Below are 18,721 nucleotides of genomic sequence, written 5' to 3'. Positions count from 1 at the left end.
ATGCACTCAAGACCCTGACTTTGCACTGTCTAACTTCTAATCAACTTACCGAGTTTGTTTTTCTTCAAATGGAATACAGCTGTAAATAAGCGCTTCATGCATATATATACATAGAATTATCTCGAATAAAATTGGTGATAACATCTCTCAAATACTGATTTATGAAATAATGTTTGCTCCCTGTCTTTCATGTACAAATATTCTGACATAATGCTCACCCTTTCCTCTTTGCTATCCAATGCTGTTTTTTTCACAGACATTATTTTGCATCATGGCTTCTTACTTACTGTCCATCCATTTAAAGCAGTGATACTCAACCCGAGGCTCTAGAGCCACATCTACCCCTTCATGGGTAGTTGTGGCTCTTTTAAGTCCTACTTTAAATGAATAAATAAATACATTAATTTATAAATTAATAAATAAAACAAAGGGAGGAAGGGACTTTTTGTGGATTGCAGCTCTTGCAGTATGTGGCTCCTGAGTAGGTCAAGGTTGCGTACCACTGATTTAAAGTATCTGCCTGTCTGTCTGTCTCTTGCACACATTCTCTCAGCCCACTGTATTAGTTATGGAGTTGTTACTAGTACTACTGTTATTGCTACTTCTTCACGCTTGCTGGCTGGAGCAAGCGTTGGACTACAGCAAACAGCCCTGATGGCCTTCTTGTCTCTTGCACTGCAAATGGCCATACAACAACAGCTTACCAACGGCTCTTCATTGGTGCTGTTTTGCCTTATTCTGTATCAAAGACATTTCATTGCCGTTTCATATAAGAGTGCATCTGCTTTAGGAAATGTGTTTGACTTATTCACACAAAGTAAAATAAGGCAAACATTCCTTAGGCTCTGAATGACCTTTACTTTAAATCTCGACCTGTGCAAATGTAATGTAAAGTACAGTATAATATTGAACTTACTGGGGATGCAAATACCATTTATAATCAAGGCCATCAATTCCTCTGTTTAGCCATATTACAGACCCACTTATAGCATCCCACCCTCCTGACCCTCCCAAAGCTACCCCAAACACCACCCGCCCACCCACCCACCCAACCACCCGCCCACCCACATATGCCTAGCCATGGTCTACCCACTATGTGTGATGCAGTTGTACCTCATTCTTACAGCGCAATATATAATGAAACCTGACTCTGAACTATGGGATGTATGCAAGTTGTGAAAATCTTTGTAGTTTTCATTAAAGGAACACTCTGCCCATTTTCAACCAGCTTTGTATCATTAGAACATCAGTAGTATATCAGAAAACTGTAAACTGTTTTGAAGTCTGTCATTTAATTTGACAGTTATTGAGTGTTAAAGTGTGGACCAGTGACATCACTGGTCCACACTAACTCAAATGAATAACTCATTAACTCAAATCAACTCTCAATAACTGTCAAACTAGATGAATGATGAATAGTTTGACAGTTATTGAGAGTTGATTTGAGTTAATGGGTTATTCATTTGAGTTAGTGTGGACCAGTGATGTCACTGGTCCACACTTTAACACTCAATAACTGTCAAATTAAATGACAGACTTCAAAACCGTTTACAGTTTTCTGATATACTACTGATGTTCTAATGATACAAAGCTGGTTGAAAATGGGCAGAGTGTTCCTTTAAGTGTATGTGAATTACGGCTTTCGCTGTTGTGTGCTCTACACTGGCTTTCACTGTAGTCTGTCAGTAAGCTAGGTAAGTTGGGAAAGGGACATTGATTAATAGCATTCAGTTAATACAAAGTGTTATGAAGGTGAGAGGAATTATATGGAGAGAGGGAGAAGAAAGAAAATGGAACAGATATATAGACAGGAAAGAGTGACATCACTGGTCAATATAAGTCAGTGTTCAGTTATATTCACGATCAATTCTGTTAGAGATTAAATAATTTCAGTACTGTTTGACAACACTTGTACTGTCATTCTCTGGCCTTCCGTGCAGTCTTTTAGCAGGTTCAACTCCAATACATTATACTGTATCTATAAAAGGCTTTTACTTCAAAACTATTTTGTATGAGTTTTCTTAAATTTCCCAGTGACAAATCATGTTCACAAGAACAGAATTGTTTGGATGGAGCACTTAAACTAATAAATGCATTTTTCTTAAGTTTCTATGTTGCGTTTTCTCACCTCCTACAGGATTATAAACACCAAAAACAAAGAAGCAGAAAACACGTTGCTTTGATTTAGCAATAACTGAACACTGTACAGGAGACATGCACTGGGGCAGATGGGGTCTTTCCCCTTTTGAATTTCCATGAACAAATCCGACCTTCCACCTTGATCTTCAGCAGGCTCAATGTACAGTGACCTTCCACCTTGATCTTCAGCAGGCTCAATGTACAGTGACCTTCCACCTTGATCTTCAGCAGGCTCAATGTACAGTGACCTTCCACCTTGATCTTCAGCAGGCTCAATGTACAGTGACCTTCCACCTTGATCTTCAGCAGGCTCAATGTACAGTGACCTTCCACCTTGATCTTCAGCAGGCTCAATGTACAGTGACCTTCCACCTTGATCTTCAGCAGGCTCAATGTACAGTGACCTTCCACCTTGATCTTCAGCAGGCTCAATGTACAGTGACATTTTTAGTGGAACAGCTCCTTTTTATAGTGACATGAACATTCAGCCTAGAAAATTAGTCCAGTGCCTGAGACTCAGAAAGCAGACTTGTGAGATGTAGTAAATGCATTTGCCTGAACAGTGTCAGCTGTTTTCAATATTACAACTTCCTGAGTCTCACGCAAAGTCCACACACCGGTACAGCCAATCAAAGTTAACCATGATGACATAACACAAAAGGCCCTTAGTATCCACTCCAATAGTGAGCTACATTGAACAAGGAAACGGTTTGATTGATTTATTCCGTTAGAATGGAGTTGTTTTCCCGTAATGTATGGTAGTCTACATAACTTTTGGGCAACCTTTCTTCTTATACTGTATATTGATTATTATTATTGTTGTTATTATTAATATTAATATTACTATTATTGAAGGACCAATCCAGATTTGGGGGATGGCACACCCTACTATTAATTGCTGTGATACGGCTAAACAGTAACATTAAATTGAGATTGGTGTGAATATAATAAAATCTGTGTGCATAAAGCAATTGATATCATAAAAAGAAAAATCTGGATTGGGGCTTTAACAAACAAGTCAACTCAACCAAACTCAACAAGTATGAAGCACAACATACAGTAGGAATAGAAGGGACAGCATGCAGACTAGAACAGACAGGCGCGATGAGACAGAGAGAGAGAGATGTGGGCGTGGAGTAATGCTCAGTGAATGATGAGGTCACTCAATGCGTTGAGAGCTACCGCTCCACTGTGTTCCCGTGCCCAGCCCCTGGCCGCCCATTACCAGTTCTGACTGTCGCACCTCAAAGGACATCTCATCCTCCGCACTTTCCACCACCTCCTCTCCCCCTTCTTCCTCCTCACCAATATGGCAACTCTAAAACACACAAGCACAAAGCATCGCAAATTACTGTCATACGCTATTTCAAAACTTGACTGATATCCCGAAATGCATCTCAAGACTAATGAAATGACTCACCTTTGCCATAATATCTGCATATGCCATATAAAGATGATCTGTATCAAGTTTACTGTAATGGGGACAAGAGAACACAAGTGCAACATGATGAGAAGAAGTGTATTTATTAGTGTTTGAAAATTAACTGAATTTTAAACGACTGTATGCAGGAGTTGAATACCATGTTGCACTGCATTCATACTACATCACACCAGCGAGGGTCTATCTAACCTCTTTTCTGTTAGAGCAGTGCGGCTGAAATGCAGAATGAGCTGGTGAAGGGGGTCTGGTTTGGACTCTGTCTCCTCCTCCTCATCTCCTTCCTCTTGCTCCATCGCTTTCTGGGATATGGAGAGAGGGGGATGAGAGAGGTGGGATGGGTGGGAGCAGCGACAAACCCCCACAGACGAAACGGCGGACACTCACGGACAGGTCATCGATCATCCTGTCTTCAAAGGAGTAACCCTCTGTCTGGATCCAGTTGCGTTTGTATCCCTCAATGAACATGTTGGAAGCTCTGTGCCTGCATTGAAAATCACATCGCCGTGTTCAAGCATCTGGTAGAGCTATATCATGTCATGAATGTGTCCTTAAGGACAGCTGTGGCTTCCTCACCTTGGAAGGTTGTAGAGGGGCGTCATCCTGAAGCAGGCCACTACAGCCCGGCGTCTCTGCTTGGAAAGCAACTTGTGCCATACCATCTTCTTGGATTTAAAGGGATGCTCCGTCTAGAGAAGGTAGACATTGGCAAATGGCAAAAACAGAGGTCCTATGGAAACTTAACCGGCAGAAATAAAAACCTATTTAACACTTTCAAGTAATTTCATCATTTGTGAATTTTCAACTCCAATGTCTGGACCGTATGAGTCAGATATTTTGAACATTGCTGTGCTTAACCATACATGTGAAAACTGTAGTCAAGATTTGAAGTTCTGATGTGGGGGTATTAAGGACATATTTGAAGCAATTTCTCTACTCCATGGTGGGATCCCTGATTTTCTGTTTTCCAAATCATTCTGCTCACACACACATTCTATACTACACAGCACTACTTTTGTAATACTAAAAAATAAAGGGTCCCAGCATACTGTGAACACAAGCGCGCACACACACTTTCTTTTAGGAAAATGTGCCTTGTGCACCTTTTTCTATTATTATGCTGTTGCTATTTTTAAAAGTCTTGATAAAATAATGAGCTGCTAAAAAAAGTATTGCAATAAAGACTTTATTTTAAGATTTAAATTCATATAATTTTTTTCTGATATAAAACACAGTTTAAAGTCCCTAAAATAATGAATGTGTTTCCATCATCCATCCATCTCTGCAGTCCCTCCTCACACTGTGCTGTAAACACAAGTAAGTGTGTTGAGTGGGAGTGTGGTGGCTGGCTCACCACTTCAATGTGATAGAGGACAGCAGAAACCTCCTGCACTCTCTTCACAACTTTTACTGGGGCATCAGCGTCCTCAGCCTTCCCTGCCATCTCCTTGTACAGAGCCATCTGCCAGCGCATGGACGGGTTGTCCACCTGCACACAACAGGACACAAACAAGCACATGGACGGGTTGTCCACCTGCACACAACAGGACACAAACAAGCACATGGACGGGTTGTCCACCTGCACACAAACAAGCACATGGACGGGTTGGCCACCTGCACACAAACAAGCACATGGACGGGTTGTCCACAAGCACACAACAGGACACAAACAAGCACATGGACGGGTTGTCCACAAGCACACAACAGGACACAAACAGGCACACAGTGCAAAGCTGTTACTGCACTAAGTAACTGGGGCTTATGTGATCAATTAGGCCAGTGGCCAACGTGGGGTCCAGGCAGGGACCACCAGGGGTCCTTGAGGGGTTTCCAGGGGGTCCCCAGCAAATTGTTAAACTTCACCATTATTTCATTTACAAGAAGTTAACACAAGTAGAGAATGTATATAAGAATGACAGTCATGGAATTCTGGACAAAATCAGATCTGAGAATACAAAAATATTCTTAGATTTGGGTCCGAGAGACAAGATCTGATCCAATGGGGGTCTGCGGCTCTAATGTAGACTAAATTAGGGTCCTTGATATGAAAAGGGTTGAGAATCTCTGAATTAGGCTATTAGCACAACATTCCAAGGGCATTAAATATGACATTATGGAACCAGTAGACAGCTCAAGAAAGACCCCACTTACTGTACAGAGTCAACCAATTACCTTGCCCTGAAGGTGAAGGTTGTTTTGCAGGAACTCTCTCACTTCTTCATCAGTGTCTCTCTGTAAGGTAAACAACCTGTTATCAGTCATTGTCATCTGGTGTTTGCTCTGAAATGGCTTGGGAGATCACTATCTACAAGGTAACACTTTTCTCACACAAATTGAGGATTGTATCACAGTATTCCATATGATACAAATCAGAAAAACACAAATATAGAATCATGCTCATTCAAAGGTAGAAGAAACTACCAAAGAGTATCGGATCTTGGCCAAGTTGATGAGCTCCTGATCGGCGGGAGAGCACATGTTGAGGCCTATGGGGAGCATCTTTTTCAAGGCAGCCACGATAAGTGAAGTCTGAACAGAGTAACGGTCTCCCCGTCGCTTCTTCTTTGTACGCTCCGTATCTGAGCCCCCACCCTGAGAGAAGGATAAGGGACCAAAAGGCATTCACGGCTTCTCATAAGACGCCAGAGTAACAAATGTGCGAGGAACCATATTATACCACAGTTAACACAGGTTTGCATTGAACGCATGACAGCCTTGATTCAATGTCGGGTACACTCACTTTCATGGATAGAAGCCCTCATCAATAAAACCATATTTCCCATACAGCACAAATGCAACTGATTCTACTGTAAATGCTACTGTACATCACAGACAGTAACACTGGATAAAGAAATACAAGGAACTTTTGACTTCTGCATAAAACTGGAGAACAAAACATGAGTTTGGAAAATAAATTTGTCAACATGTTCAACATTTCTCAGATAAGGGTTCTCTGCAATTCATGACAAACCTAGGTGATAATTTTAACATTACTGTGTTTTTTTATGTTGATCACACAATTTCCTGTTGAACATCATCCTACCTTTTGGTAAAGGTGGGGCATTACATAATTCTCCACCTTTCTTGACGATGTAATCGCAGCAGATGTGTATGAAGACATACCCAGTCACACTTCAGTGGGGATCCTAATGAAAGTTTACTGTCACTCTAGAGGTGTAAGTACAAAGGATGTGCCCAATGTCTATCTCCAGTGATTCCATAAAAAAATTAAAATAAATAAATAAATAAATAAATAAATAAATAAATAAATAAATAAATAAGAAGCTCAGGCTGGTAAGCAAAGGGTGTAGTGAAATGCGAAGTTGGGAAATGGCTAGTTTTGGGAAAGGGAAGTTGGAAGGAGCAGTTCTTAGCTGTAGGAGAGTAAATCAGTGAAACTGCAGTGATAAAGCATGCAATAAAAAACACATTCCATTCAAGTAGCAACCCACTCAGCATTCAATAGAAAAGAAAAATGGTTAAAACAACCGCTGCAGTTCTGTACTTGTGAGTGAATTATTGCAAGCAGGACGTCATTAAAGATTAAAATGTTACACGATGTTGCAGAGCAAGACTCCAATAGAATATGCACAACACTATTTATGTTTAGCATCACATGGACGGAAATTAGAATTGGACTAAAGAGCTACACCATTCTAAAATCACACAGTTATAACAGACTGTCTGTGGGATTTGTCCCTGTGCTCCCCTCCCGCACTCCTGTCCTGTTTCTGTGAGGCTACATTACCTCTGTTATCTGCTCTTCCTGGCATCCTCCATTAGCATGTGTGAGAGCAGACAATATATTCATGCACTTTGTCATTTGCATGTGGTTTAGATACATTTGACACACATTTTGTTTACATACATTTGATGTATGGGTCATACAGTGTTAAGATTTCAGCCACGGAAGTGGAGATAACAAGAGTACACAGTAATGGCCGCCTCACAGAACAGGATAGGATGCAAAGCCGCTCTACAGATAGAGAAATGTCACGTACTGTAGCTAAATCTAACAGTATCGATGAGGGGGGAGTAGTGATTTAGCACTGTGGCAATGTGTTTAGCTAAACGCGTTGTGTGAGTGTGTGTGTGTGTGTGTGTGTGTGTGAGTGTGTGTGTGTGTGTGTGTGTGTGTGTGTGTGTGTGTGTGTGTAGGTGTGTGTGTGTGTGTGTGTGTGTGTGTGTGTGTGTGTGTGTGTGTGTGTAAGTGAAAGATGTGTTTACCGTATGTACTGTATGCCAAATAGCAGTTTCTCAAAGGATGCACTCAAGGGGTGGGGGGCTATTTTGTTGCACATGAAGATATCTTTTTGACTTCTTCTTTTTGCAGCCCTCTAACCATTCATAGCCTACTCTATAAGGTTATTTACACTATATAATCCTAATCCTAAATGAGTTTCAGGCCCCCAGCTTGCCTTGCACAAACAAAGGCTACATTTTAAAAGTAGGGCTTAATCATTAATTCATTATGACTGTATTGGAACTACAGATAAGATGCCAGAATCCTCCTGGCTTTGGCATATATGGAACCCCAGCTATTAGGTTTTAAGTGTTTCTTGGGGTGCCATGGTCAGAACTGGGCAAGCCAATCCCCAAAGCCCCCCATCCACCCCAAGTTGAATAATTTCAAACAGTATCAGTGCTAGAGATATCTCAAAGCAGGGTCAGCCACTTGTGTGTTATGAAAGACTAGTTTAGAGGAAACAGGGTGCAAAGCATTTCAGGGAAGATTTTAGAAAAGAAGTGTGATTAAACTTATTGGGTAAGTTCAGGGTAATTTTGAGTACATCCTACACTGGGAACCGAACGGATGTTTCCAGGAACCTGAGGTTAAGCACCAGGTCATGTGTTAGCGGGTGTGGGTACCAGGTAGTGTAAATGGGAACTAAACCATGATGTGCCATGGCTTTTCCAGGGAGGAATGAAGAAAGAGCACAGAGAGGAGGACTAACATCATCCCCTAGAGGCAAAAAGCTGCATTACAAAAGCTATAGATCAACCAACCTTCAACAATGAGAAACAAAAGACATAGGAAGACTCCAACCCAACTATGATCAGCTAAGAGCAAACTCAATGACAGGATGATGGCACTGCGCTCTCACTGCCGCCTCGGGCTCGGTGTAAAGCCCAGTGCCATGAGCCCAACTCTACAGCAGAGTACTTTCATCAAGCGCCTCCAGACTCCCCCCCTCACACACTGGCAGGACTGGGGATGGCCCGCAGATAGGGCCGGCCCTGTTGTCCCGTGATCCTTCATGAGAATAGTGTAAATCTCCTTACTGTGTATTCATCGCGTTTCTCTTTTGTTTGTTCTTGTTTTGCTCATGTAGAATGTCATATGAAATCTTAAATAAGTCAATCACTATATATAAATCAGTAGATTTTTGTTTGAGCCATGATGTGTTGCAATCTAACATTGCGTGTGTCAGTGTCCATGTATGCAAGCGCAGGCTCGTAAATCAGTGTAATGCAATACTGATGGCAGTGTAAGTGGATCCAAACTATAACTGTCGCTCCTATAAATAAATGTATATTTATAGCAATGACAAATTCTAGAGCGAGTTTTGTTCCACTGATGATGCATTGCAAGGTATTAGCAGCTAAGTGTATATAGCTGCATGTACAGAGGAATGATTTGTCACTGGTACTGGATTTGGTATGTGATGTTTCCCTAAGTGGAACGTGCACTTGTCTGTGTCTGCGTGTGTCTGTGTGTGTGTGTGTGTGTGTGTGTGTGTGTGTGTGTGTGTGTGTGTGTACATGTGTGTCTATGTGAATGTGCTTGAGTGTGTGTGGATCTGATGTGCCAGTGTGCTGGGGAGGTTGATGAAAAGCTCCCCCAAAGTGAGGTGCCATGCGGTCAGCACAGCGGTCGTGCAGGATAAAGTCTAACCTCTGAGTCCCCGCCCTGGAAACCCAGCAGCAACCCAAAAGAAGACGACAAGGGACAGCCAGAGAGAGAATATTATTAACACAACTGCTATCTTTCTCAAGCTTACGAATGAAAATAATCTATAGACATTGCAAACACTGTACTGTACCTGGTAAAGATGATGCATAAGTGCCATTCTGCCATGGATTGCATTGTTGGATTATAATAAATGGTGCAATACTATGATCTTCATAAAACATGACTAACCATACTAAATCAAGTGTAAAGTTAATTAAAGTTAGTTCAATTTTGACAATTTAAAACTGGCTGAACATGGTTGGTAAAGTAAGGAAAATTTAAAATCATCACAAATGATTGAAGAAACAAAGGAAAGAAACCATTGAACACATAAGAAGTCACACAATATGTCAGTAATATAAAGACTTTTGATCAAAAGTGGGATGCTGTCCAATTTGAGATCCGAAACTAAGCCACAGTTACTGCATCAGTGAAACTAAGCCAGAGTCACTGCAGCAGTGAAACTAAGCCAGAGTTACTGCAGCAGTGAAACTAAGCCAGAGTTACTGCAGCAGTGAAACTAAGCCAGAGTTACTGCAGCAGTGGCTCTTCAGTGAGACAAACTCAGCCAGAGTTACTGCAGCAGTGAAACTAAGCCAGAGTCACTGCAGCAGTGAAACTAAGCCAGAGTTACTGCAGCAGTGAAACTAAGCCAGAGTTACTGCAGCAGTGAAACTAAGCCAGAGTCACTGCAGCAGTGAAACTAAGCCAGAGTTACTGCAGCAGTGGCTCTTCAGTGAGACAAACTCAGCCAGAGTTACTGCAGCAGTGAAACTAAGCCAGAGTTACTGCAGCAGTGAAACTAAGCCAGAGTTACTGCAGCAGTGAAACTAAGCCAGAGTCACTGCAGCAGTGAAACTAAGCCAGAGTTACTGCAGCAGTGAAACTAAGCCAGAGTCACTGCAGCAGTGAAACTAAGCCAGAGTTACTGCAGCAGTGAAACTAAGCCAGAGTTACTGCAGCAGTGGCTCTTCAGTGAGACAAACTCAGCCAGAGTTACTGCAGCAGTGAAACTAAGCCAGAGTTACTGCAGCAGTGGCTCTTCAGTGAGACAAACTCAGCCAGAGTTACTGCAGCAGTGAAACTAAGCCAGAGTTACTGCAGCAGTGGCTCTTCAGTGACACAAACTCAGCCAGAGTTACTGCAGCAGTGGCTCTTCAGTGACACAAACTAAGCCAGAGTTACTGCAGCAGTGGCTCTTCAGTGACACAAACTAAGCCAGAGTTACTGCAGCAGTGGCTCTTCAGTGAGACAAACTCAGCCAGAGTTACTGCAGCAGTGAAATTAAGCCAGAGTTACTGCAGCAGTGAAACTAAGCCAGAGTTACTGCAGCAGTGAAACTAAGCCAGAGTTACTGCAGCAGTGAAACTAAGCCAGAGTTACTGCAGCAGTGAAACTAAGCCAGAGTTACTGCAGCAGTGAAACTAAGCCAGAGTTACTGCAGCAGTGGCTCTTCAGTGAGACAAACTAAGCCAGAGTTACTGCAGCAGTGGCTCTTCAGTGAGACAAATCTACAGTATACATCCTTCAATGAACTCACCTTGCTCATCTTGCTCTTGCTGTCAGCAGTGAGGAATGACATGTTATTGATCTCATTCATCACCACAAAGTTCTGCTCTTCTCGCTTGAAATTCTGCATAAACATGAGGAAAATAGAGAGAGGAGAGAGGAAACATGCAGTGAAATAGGAGTTGTTAGAAATAGCGTTCATATGCCAAATGAGCATACTCACATGAGATTTGGACCAGAATATGAAGACCTCTCCAACCATTCGGAACAGCTCTTCTGCATCTGGGTCTGGGTATGTCAACCACCTCGCCCTGTAGCAGAACAAATCACATTAGGGCTTGCCAAACACAAAATAGTTTGGTTAGTGAACAACAAGAAAAAATAAAAGCATACCGTTGCATTGAGTTGTCAGTGCTGCAGTTTTAAGTCTGATATGCCAAGCTTCACACTTCAAAATTCACATCTTCACTTGTGTGTCACTCTACCTGTTGTTGTCCACATAGCGGATGAGGAGAGGGTAGAGGGCATACAAGTCTCTGCAGAGGACAGCGAACTCATCGCGTATGGTGCCGTCCTCCTCATCATCCCCCTCTGATTTGCCCTCCATGCGCAGATGGTCCTCTTCAGCTACCACCTTTCCTGTGCGCTTCTTCAGCTTCTCCATTGTTGGGATGAAGTGGGACTTGAGCATTTCTGGCTTTGCCCTGCTCACAATAGGCTGTGAAAACACTAGGTGTGAAAGCAAATGGGGTCAGATCACGTGTACAACATATTCACTCAGGTGTACATTATGACACATTCATAGTTTGGTGCGTCGTACTGTAGTGGCTCAGTTGCTAAAGAATGTACCACATGGCATCCTGTGTTCAAATCCGGCCTGGGACCTTTGTCACATGTCATCCCCTCTCTATCTTCTAAACTTTCCTGTCTATCTCTACTGTCAACTATTAAAATAAAGCCAAAAAATAATCTTAAAATAATAATAGTAGTGTGAAAAACAGCCCTTACCAGCCAACCTCTTCATCCAGGAAGCCTCATCGATACCAAGGTTGTTGACTACAATCTTCATGATGCTGCCCAGCAGCTGGTTGAGATGCTCCGAAGTGACCTCAGTGCAGACCTGGCCCTCCAGCTCAGGGAGGTTCTCAAATCCTCTCTCCCACCAGCGGGGCAGGTAGTTACACAGCATGGGCAGAGTGATGTCAATCACATGTGGCATCTCAGTGTAACGGGCGCCTGACTCTGCCAAGTCCCCAATCTCCTTCAGCAGAGAATCCAGCTCAGGAATGTCCGGACATAATTCCTGGACCTCATTGGGAAGGCCCAAGACTTTGGCAATCAAAAGAGAAAGAGTGAAAGAAGCAAAATTCAGGAACAAGGCTTTTTAAAACGAAAATAATTGTAAGGATTGGGTAACACACTCACTGGCTCTCTCCCTGGGTGTCTTCGTGGTGTAGACAGAGAACGCATTGAACTCATTTAGATGGGGCTCCAAGTAGGCTACTGGCATAGCGGCTGCAAGGTGAGCCAGGCACTCTCCAAGAGCTGGCCTCTGTCTGAAAATGCAGAAGACAAGTGCAGAATCTCTCACAAGCTACCACTTCTAAATCCCTGTACGGTTCATCAGTTAAGCAGCCTGAGACTCACCTCTCAACGTGTGGATTCTTGACAGTACCTAGTGAGTAGATGCTGCACATAATGCGATAGCAAGACATCTGAAGATCATCCACTGTATGGAAGCAACAGGGACCGATAGTGTAAGGAGGGGGGAAATAGACAGAACAAATACCACGTGAAATCAGGAAAGACGATATTATCACTGCACTCACACATGACATCATCTCCAAACTGGTGCTGAGCGATGTGGTCAAACAGGGAGGTAAGAACTGGGAGCAGGGCAATGGTGGTGTAGTTGATGTTCTGGGACACGCCTTTCACTTGCTTTAAAGGGAGCAGATAGTACAAGATCATGGAGCTGTAAGGTTTAAAGTGAACAGACTTTATCAATTGCAACAATGAGCAATCAAGAGACAGCAGTAGGCAATATTCTATAAACACTTACCTGATTGCCTTTCGATACTTTGCCTAGTTTGAGGTTCTCTACCATTTTCTCTATATCATCAGCGGCACTCTCAAAGAATGACCGCAGCCCAGCTTTCACAATCTCAGGTCCAGACTTCATCACTGTCCTAAGAAAGCAAATCAATAAGAGTACCGGAAAAGAGAGAAAGTGAGAGAAAGAGAAAATGCAAATATTTCATTATTATCTCATATCCCTCTTCATGGCATTATGGATCTTGTAAAGGGAAAAAAATAACCTTGCATCCAATGATCGTGCCAGAATGTGAAGACAGTTCACAATTGCTGAAGCGTCCGTTCCTGCAAAAATCACTCAGTACAATAACACTGCTATGACCAGGTCCTTTTCAGAATTTCCATCATCAGATATACAGTATGTATCATAGAAAAGAGAGCAAAAAGTTGAAAGATTGTTGTTGAGAAACTTTGCAGACTTCTTACCAAAAAGAGAAACTCTGTGTCTCACCAGAGCAGACATTTTACAGAAGATACTATAAAGGGAGTGGAAATCAAGGAGGAAAGGAAAGGAAAGGAAAGTAAAGGAATAGAAATTAAAAAAGTAAAGGAAAAAGAAAAGTTGATCATAAGGGAAAAGGTAAAGTAAGGGAGGAATAAATAATACACCCCCATGTGTGTATGTGTGCAAGCTTATGTATGTGTAATAAAACAAAAGTGCAGGCTGATTACCTAGCGATCATCTCCTTCTCCTTGTTAGAGGAATGCCCTCCACTACCCAGCACTTTGGCAGGCGTAGACAAGAAGTAGAGGCAGTGGTTCTTGAAGGTCTGGTTGATTAGAGGCAACAGGATCTGAGAGACAGGCGTTATCACAAAAGAGTTGAGTCATGGGAATAAGTCTGGTCTTCAACATTGTGACCACTCCAGACTTTTAGACAACAGTCTCACCTTGGCAAAGAATTTGATTTCCTGCTCATGAGGAGACTTCTCCACTCGTCCACTGCTTACCACAGCCTCTGTAAAAACACATGGCAGAGTATGATAGTATCACTATAACAAAAGACCTTGCCCTGAAACAGTTCGATCAGATGTTATAGTATCCGTTATCCACCCAGACCCCATAGTACCAAGGTGAGCGATAAATTCCTGGGCGATTTCCATCCATTTCAACAGCTTCTGCAGGAAACCATATGCAAATCTCTTCTCGATAGATGAGATGTCAGACTCCATATCTTTCAGGCCCCTGAAATGAAAAAGAGTAAGACATTCAAAATGTCCTAACTATATAATCCAATGCTGGGTTCAAGCAAAGATTAACCTTTGCCTTATTTTACAAATTTCCTAACCCTTTTTTTGTAGTAAATTTGTTTTAACATCATTACCCACTGAACTAGAGCAGGCTAGTCATAAAAACGGTTAAACATTACAACAACAAAAATAAATCCTACAAATTACCATTAGGCTACCATGAATCTATTTTGGGTGAATTTTTTCAGACAGATGCTAAATAAATTCTCACAACCTTGTCACAGTTGTAGGTGGCCTCAGTGACCTATTAGCACATTTCTTCCTCATTTCTTTTTATCAATGATGGCAGTACAACACCATTTCCACTGTTAGCCTGCCGCTACAGGCACAGAAGTACCCAATATTTCTTTAATGTATTACTAAAAATGGAAACATAAAGCACTGACATTATCTAGTTATTTCATGAAAATTAAGTCTAATTTGTTTGCTTGATATTTTCTAGGTTTTGTTCGTGTTGCGCTAGAAAGATTTTTCTCACTCTGATTTGGCATTCCAATCACTTTCATGACTTGAATCTGCTATACAGTGATGTGTGCGTGCATCCATTCCCCCACAGTTGCATCAATCAATTTTAATTGCGATCAGCTTCCTTCTTGTAACATACTCAAATCATGTTTGCATTGTTTGGATTGGCAGACCGTCTGAGGATACTACATGTATCTGCTTGAGCCCACAATCAAAATATTAAACAGAAATGATATGTTACCAAATTAAATATTTAATTGAATTAGTCAAAAACAAATAAAATCTGTCAATCTGTTGCATTATGATCACCTTGTGACAGCATATCCATTAAGCTGAAGGAATTTGAGCAGCTCATGGGCCTTTTCTCGATCTCGTGCCTTTTCCTTTGCTGTCAGAGTGTCATAGGGCACCAGCAAAGGATGGGTGCCGCCTCCTACACAAAATAAAAACACAATAAAAACGTTTCCTTTGCTGTCAGAGTGTCATAGGGCACCAGCCAAGGATGGGTGCCGCCTCCTGCACACAATAAAAACTTTTCCTTTGCTGTCAGAGTGTCATAGGGCACCAGCCAAGGATGGGTGCCGCCTCCTACACAAAATAAAAACACAATAAAAACGTTTCCTTTGCTGTCAGAGTGTCATAGGGCACCAGCCAAGGATGGGTGCCACCTCCTGCACACAATAAATACTTTTCCTTTGCTGTCAGAGTGTCATAGGGCACCAGCCAGGGATGGGTGCTGCCTCCTGCACACAATAAAAACTTTTCCTTTGCTGTCAGAGTGTCATAGGGCACCAGCCAAGGATGGGTGCCGCCTCCTGCACACAATAAAAACTTTTCCTTTGCTGTCAGAGTGTCATAGGGCACCAGCAAAGGATGGGTGCTGCCTCCTGCACACAATAAAAACACAATAAAAACCTTTCCCTTGCTGTCAGAGTGTCATAGGGCACCAGCAAAGGTTGGGTGCTGCCTCCTACACAAAATAAAAACACAATAAAAACTCCTAAAGACGTCATAAAAAGTAGGCAAAAGGCAAATTTCACATGCACACATTCACATTCACATTGTAAAAACTAATCTCTCACCTTTTGACTGCAGCTCCAACTTCTTCTTCCGCCCCCAAGTGTTGTGGTAATTTTCGGCCAGCTGCTCTGCCATAGACTGGGAACAGAGACAAACTATGAACACTAATGAAATAAAAAGATCATAGTACAGAAGCTTCAAACTTTTGACTGCCATACCTGCAGGTCTCTTGAGAGAGCCATGTGTGAGATTTCAATGGGCTGGGGGCTGTAACCATGGCTTGGATCATATGTTGCCTAAAACACACAGAGTTATCATCATAGCTAACACTTTTGTCATAACAATAATTCACAACTATCATTCATCCTACAGCTATACCTGTGCAGTCTGGGAGATCTTTCGAGACGCTGCCTTCTTCTTTTCTGACTCTTCTTCTTCTCTGGCTTTATCCATGGTCCACTCCCATGCCAGCATGGCTTTGATGGATTCTTTGATGGGCCAACGGTAGATCTCTTTGTCCTGCCAGGAGAAAAGTCAATAAGATCAGTGGCTAAGACAGATGAACTCAACGTTTAGAAAAAGAGTCAGTGCACAGTGCTACTGTGAGCTTACCTTCTCTGAGAAAGTCTTGTAAGGTCTGAGCATGGGATGAGTTTTTGCATTTTCATCCAGCACCTCACCATATGACCAGTTGTTCTGAATCTGTAACATGACACACAAATACATATATGGATTACTGGTGTCATTCATGCCAACAAGTACATTACCTGTAGCTTGCTCCTTCCTTGTGATAATTCTCTCTCTATTCTCTATCCATTTTAACTCTACTACACTAGCTTTTCAGACACATGAGCATTCTTTCAAGGATCTTTCTTGCCTTTTCAAGAAGACAAGATATGTGATCTTTAAAAATAAATGTCTTACAGTATACAGTACAGCATAATGAAAAAACTAAAGTCCTAACTTTACCTTTTCAAAAGCCCACTTGTCATGTGTATATTCAGCGTATTTGTTGATAAAGGGATCCAGCCTCTCGGGGATGATAGTGCTGTGGTTGGAGAAAGAATCAGTAGACATTTACTGTAGCTCCGACCATGTAATACACATATGACTGAAAGGCATATTTTGTCATTTCAGTCAAACCTCTGTGTCATTAAGTTCTCACTTTGTGGTCTCAACCGGTTTAGGGTCAAAGTTGCCTTCTGCATCTACTGAGGCCTTTTTCTCTGTTTTGGAGGAGTAGCTGGCATCCACATAGTCAGGAGGAATGGCTCCGGCGATGGAGCAGATGCACGGCATAGCAATTTTGAAGATCTCAGCATCAAATTTCTGAAATCATAATAAGCAACTATTACAATATGACCATCTCACATGAAAAACTGTTTGAAATTGCAAGTAATGGTGATCGGATGCAGCCTGCCATCCCTTCAGGATCTGCACACTGCCAGGATGCTGAAGCGGTCTCTGAAAATCAAGGCCGACCCCTCCCACCCCGGCCACAAACTCTTTGAGGTACTCCCCAGGAGACTGAGGTCTGTCAAGACCAAAACCTCTCATCACAAGAACAGCTTCTTCCCAACTGCCATCGGCCTCATCAACAAGGCTCGGGGCGTCCTGGTGGCTCACTTGGTAGAGCGCGTACCACAAAGGCTTACAGTAGTCCTTCGCGCAGCCGACCCGGGATCAAATCCGGCCCGTGGTCCTTTGCCGGATGTCATCCCCTCTCTCTCTCTCTCCCCACCTTTGCTGTCTACCTACTGTCCTGTCAAATAAAGGCAAAATGCCCCCCCCCCCAAAAAAGAAATCTGGGAAAAAATCTATAAAAAAAAGCCTGAAAACCCCCATGAATAGGGACTCTGGAATATACCAATAGCACAGCCGGCTCAACAACTGGCCAAAATCCCCCCACTGACATGAACCTACCCCGTTCCCCATTATATGTCACTTTATCGATATATTGGACTGCACCTTTAATTTTGGGGGATTCTGCATTTGTTTTGTCTTCTGATGACTGATGTGACTGCTATGCTGCATACTTAGAATAAGTTAATTTCCTTGTATGTAATCTGATTACCTACAGTACTGTGGCAATAAAAGTGAATCTGAACCTGAATCTAAAGTTCACCTTGTGTGCCAGCGACTCAAAGATCCCCCAGAACAGTTTGCGGGTCAGGTGCAGCTCCTCCTCAGACGAGACGCCAAAGTTGGCCCAGCCATTAGGCAGGCAGTAGTATTTCCAACAGCGCTCATAGTGATTGGTCAAAAGCTGCAGGACACCAAAAAATAAAACAGCAGTCAACTAATGAAAAAATACCATCAGAGCATTTTGATGCTGTTGTCTCACTGAAAGGGCAGTTTTGTTTGAAACAGTAAAAAAAAGTTGTCATACCTTCAGTGGCATTTTGGCATACTCATTGAGAATGGGCACATCAAACACGAGCCGTCTCAGCAGGTGCTGGAGCATGGATGGACGTAGATGTCTGATAAATTAAGAAGAATGAAAACACTACCAACTATCAAATCCAACTGGTGTTGTGAAAAGTTATGAAGTCAAACTCACTTGCACAAAGCCATGAGGCACTCTTCAATGATGTCTCTCTGGGCCTTTGTGAAGGCTCGTCCGCGGGACAGACGGTAGATGGTATGCAGCATGGAGTCGATCATTATGGCTCGGTGGTCGCTGCCAGCAAAGAGTGGGGCGCACTTTGTGATGAGTGGCAACACAGCAGAACACAGGTAGCGATTCAGAGCGAGGGCCATCTCTGTGGTACTGAAAGCAGCCTGTTGGAAGAAGACCAATTACACACGTTTACAATTCATGTAGAACTGCAGCGTATACACAGCAAGGAAATG

General features: G+C 42.5%; 1 protein-coding gene across 1 annotated transcript in view; it reads right to left on the bottom strand.

Moving 5' to 3' along the window:
• Positions 1-18,721, bottom strand: part of LOC310771454 (ryanodine receptor 1-like) — a gene marked incomplete at both ends in the record, with an annotated part of 103,636 nt that overhangs the window by 37,812 nt on the left and 47,103 nt on the right. The window contains 32 exons of the mRNA XM_083631913.1: positions 3,365-3,457; positions 3,560-3,611; positions 3,770-3,879; positions 3,965-4,061; positions 4,154-4,266; positions 4,932-5,066; positions 5,750-5,809; positions 5,999-6,169; positions 9,474-9,488; positions 11,071-11,163; positions 11,263-11,350; positions 11,525-11,768; positions 12,048-12,368; positions 12,465-12,595; positions 12,687-12,768; positions 12,869-12,980; positions 13,102-13,228; positions 13,358-13,418; positions 13,560-13,609; positions 13,806-13,927; positions 14,024-14,091; positions 14,203-14,318; positions 15,158-15,281; positions 15,931-16,006; positions 16,087-16,164; positions 16,247-16,387; positions 16,481-16,570; positions 16,838-16,916; positions 17,034-17,197; positions 17,994-18,134; positions 18,258-18,348; positions 18,429-18,649. Coding sequence (XP_083488039.1) covers positions 3,365-3,457; positions 3,560-3,611; positions 3,770-3,879; positions 3,965-4,061; positions 4,154-4,266; positions 4,932-5,066; positions 5,750-5,809; positions 5,999-6,169; positions 9,474-9,488; positions 11,071-11,163; positions 11,263-11,350; positions 11,525-11,768; positions 12,048-12,368; positions 12,465-12,595; positions 12,687-12,768; positions 12,869-12,980; positions 13,102-13,228; positions 13,358-13,418; positions 13,560-13,609; positions 13,806-13,927; positions 14,024-14,091; positions 14,203-14,318; positions 15,158-15,281; positions 15,931-16,006; positions 16,087-16,164; positions 16,247-16,387; positions 16,481-16,570; positions 16,838-16,916; positions 17,034-17,197; positions 17,994-18,134; positions 18,258-18,348; positions 18,429-18,649 — 3,666 coding nt within the window. The remainder of the gene's footprint in view (positions 1-3,364; positions 3,458-3,559; positions 3,612-3,769; positions 3,880-3,964; positions 4,062-4,153; positions 4,267-4,931; positions 5,067-5,749; positions 5,810-5,998; positions 6,170-9,473; positions 9,489-11,070; positions 11,164-11,262; positions 11,351-11,524; positions 11,769-12,047; positions 12,369-12,464; positions 12,596-12,686; positions 12,769-12,868; positions 12,981-13,101; positions 13,229-13,357; positions 13,419-13,559; positions 13,610-13,805; positions 13,928-14,023; positions 14,092-14,202; positions 14,319-15,157; positions 15,282-15,930; positions 16,007-16,086; positions 16,165-16,246; positions 16,388-16,480; positions 16,571-16,837; positions 16,917-17,033; positions 17,198-17,993; positions 18,135-18,257; positions 18,349-18,428; positions 18,650-18,721) is intronic.

The sequence above is a fragment of the Poromitra crassiceps genome, assembly GCF_964638095.1.
Source record: "Poromitra crassiceps genome assembly, chromosome: 1".
In the NCBI taxonomy this organism is placed as follows: Eukaryota; Metazoa; Chordata; class Actinopteri; order Beryciformes; family Melamphaidae; genus Poromitra; species Poromitra crassiceps.
This window is presented reverse-complemented; position numbering and strand designations above follow the sequence as displayed.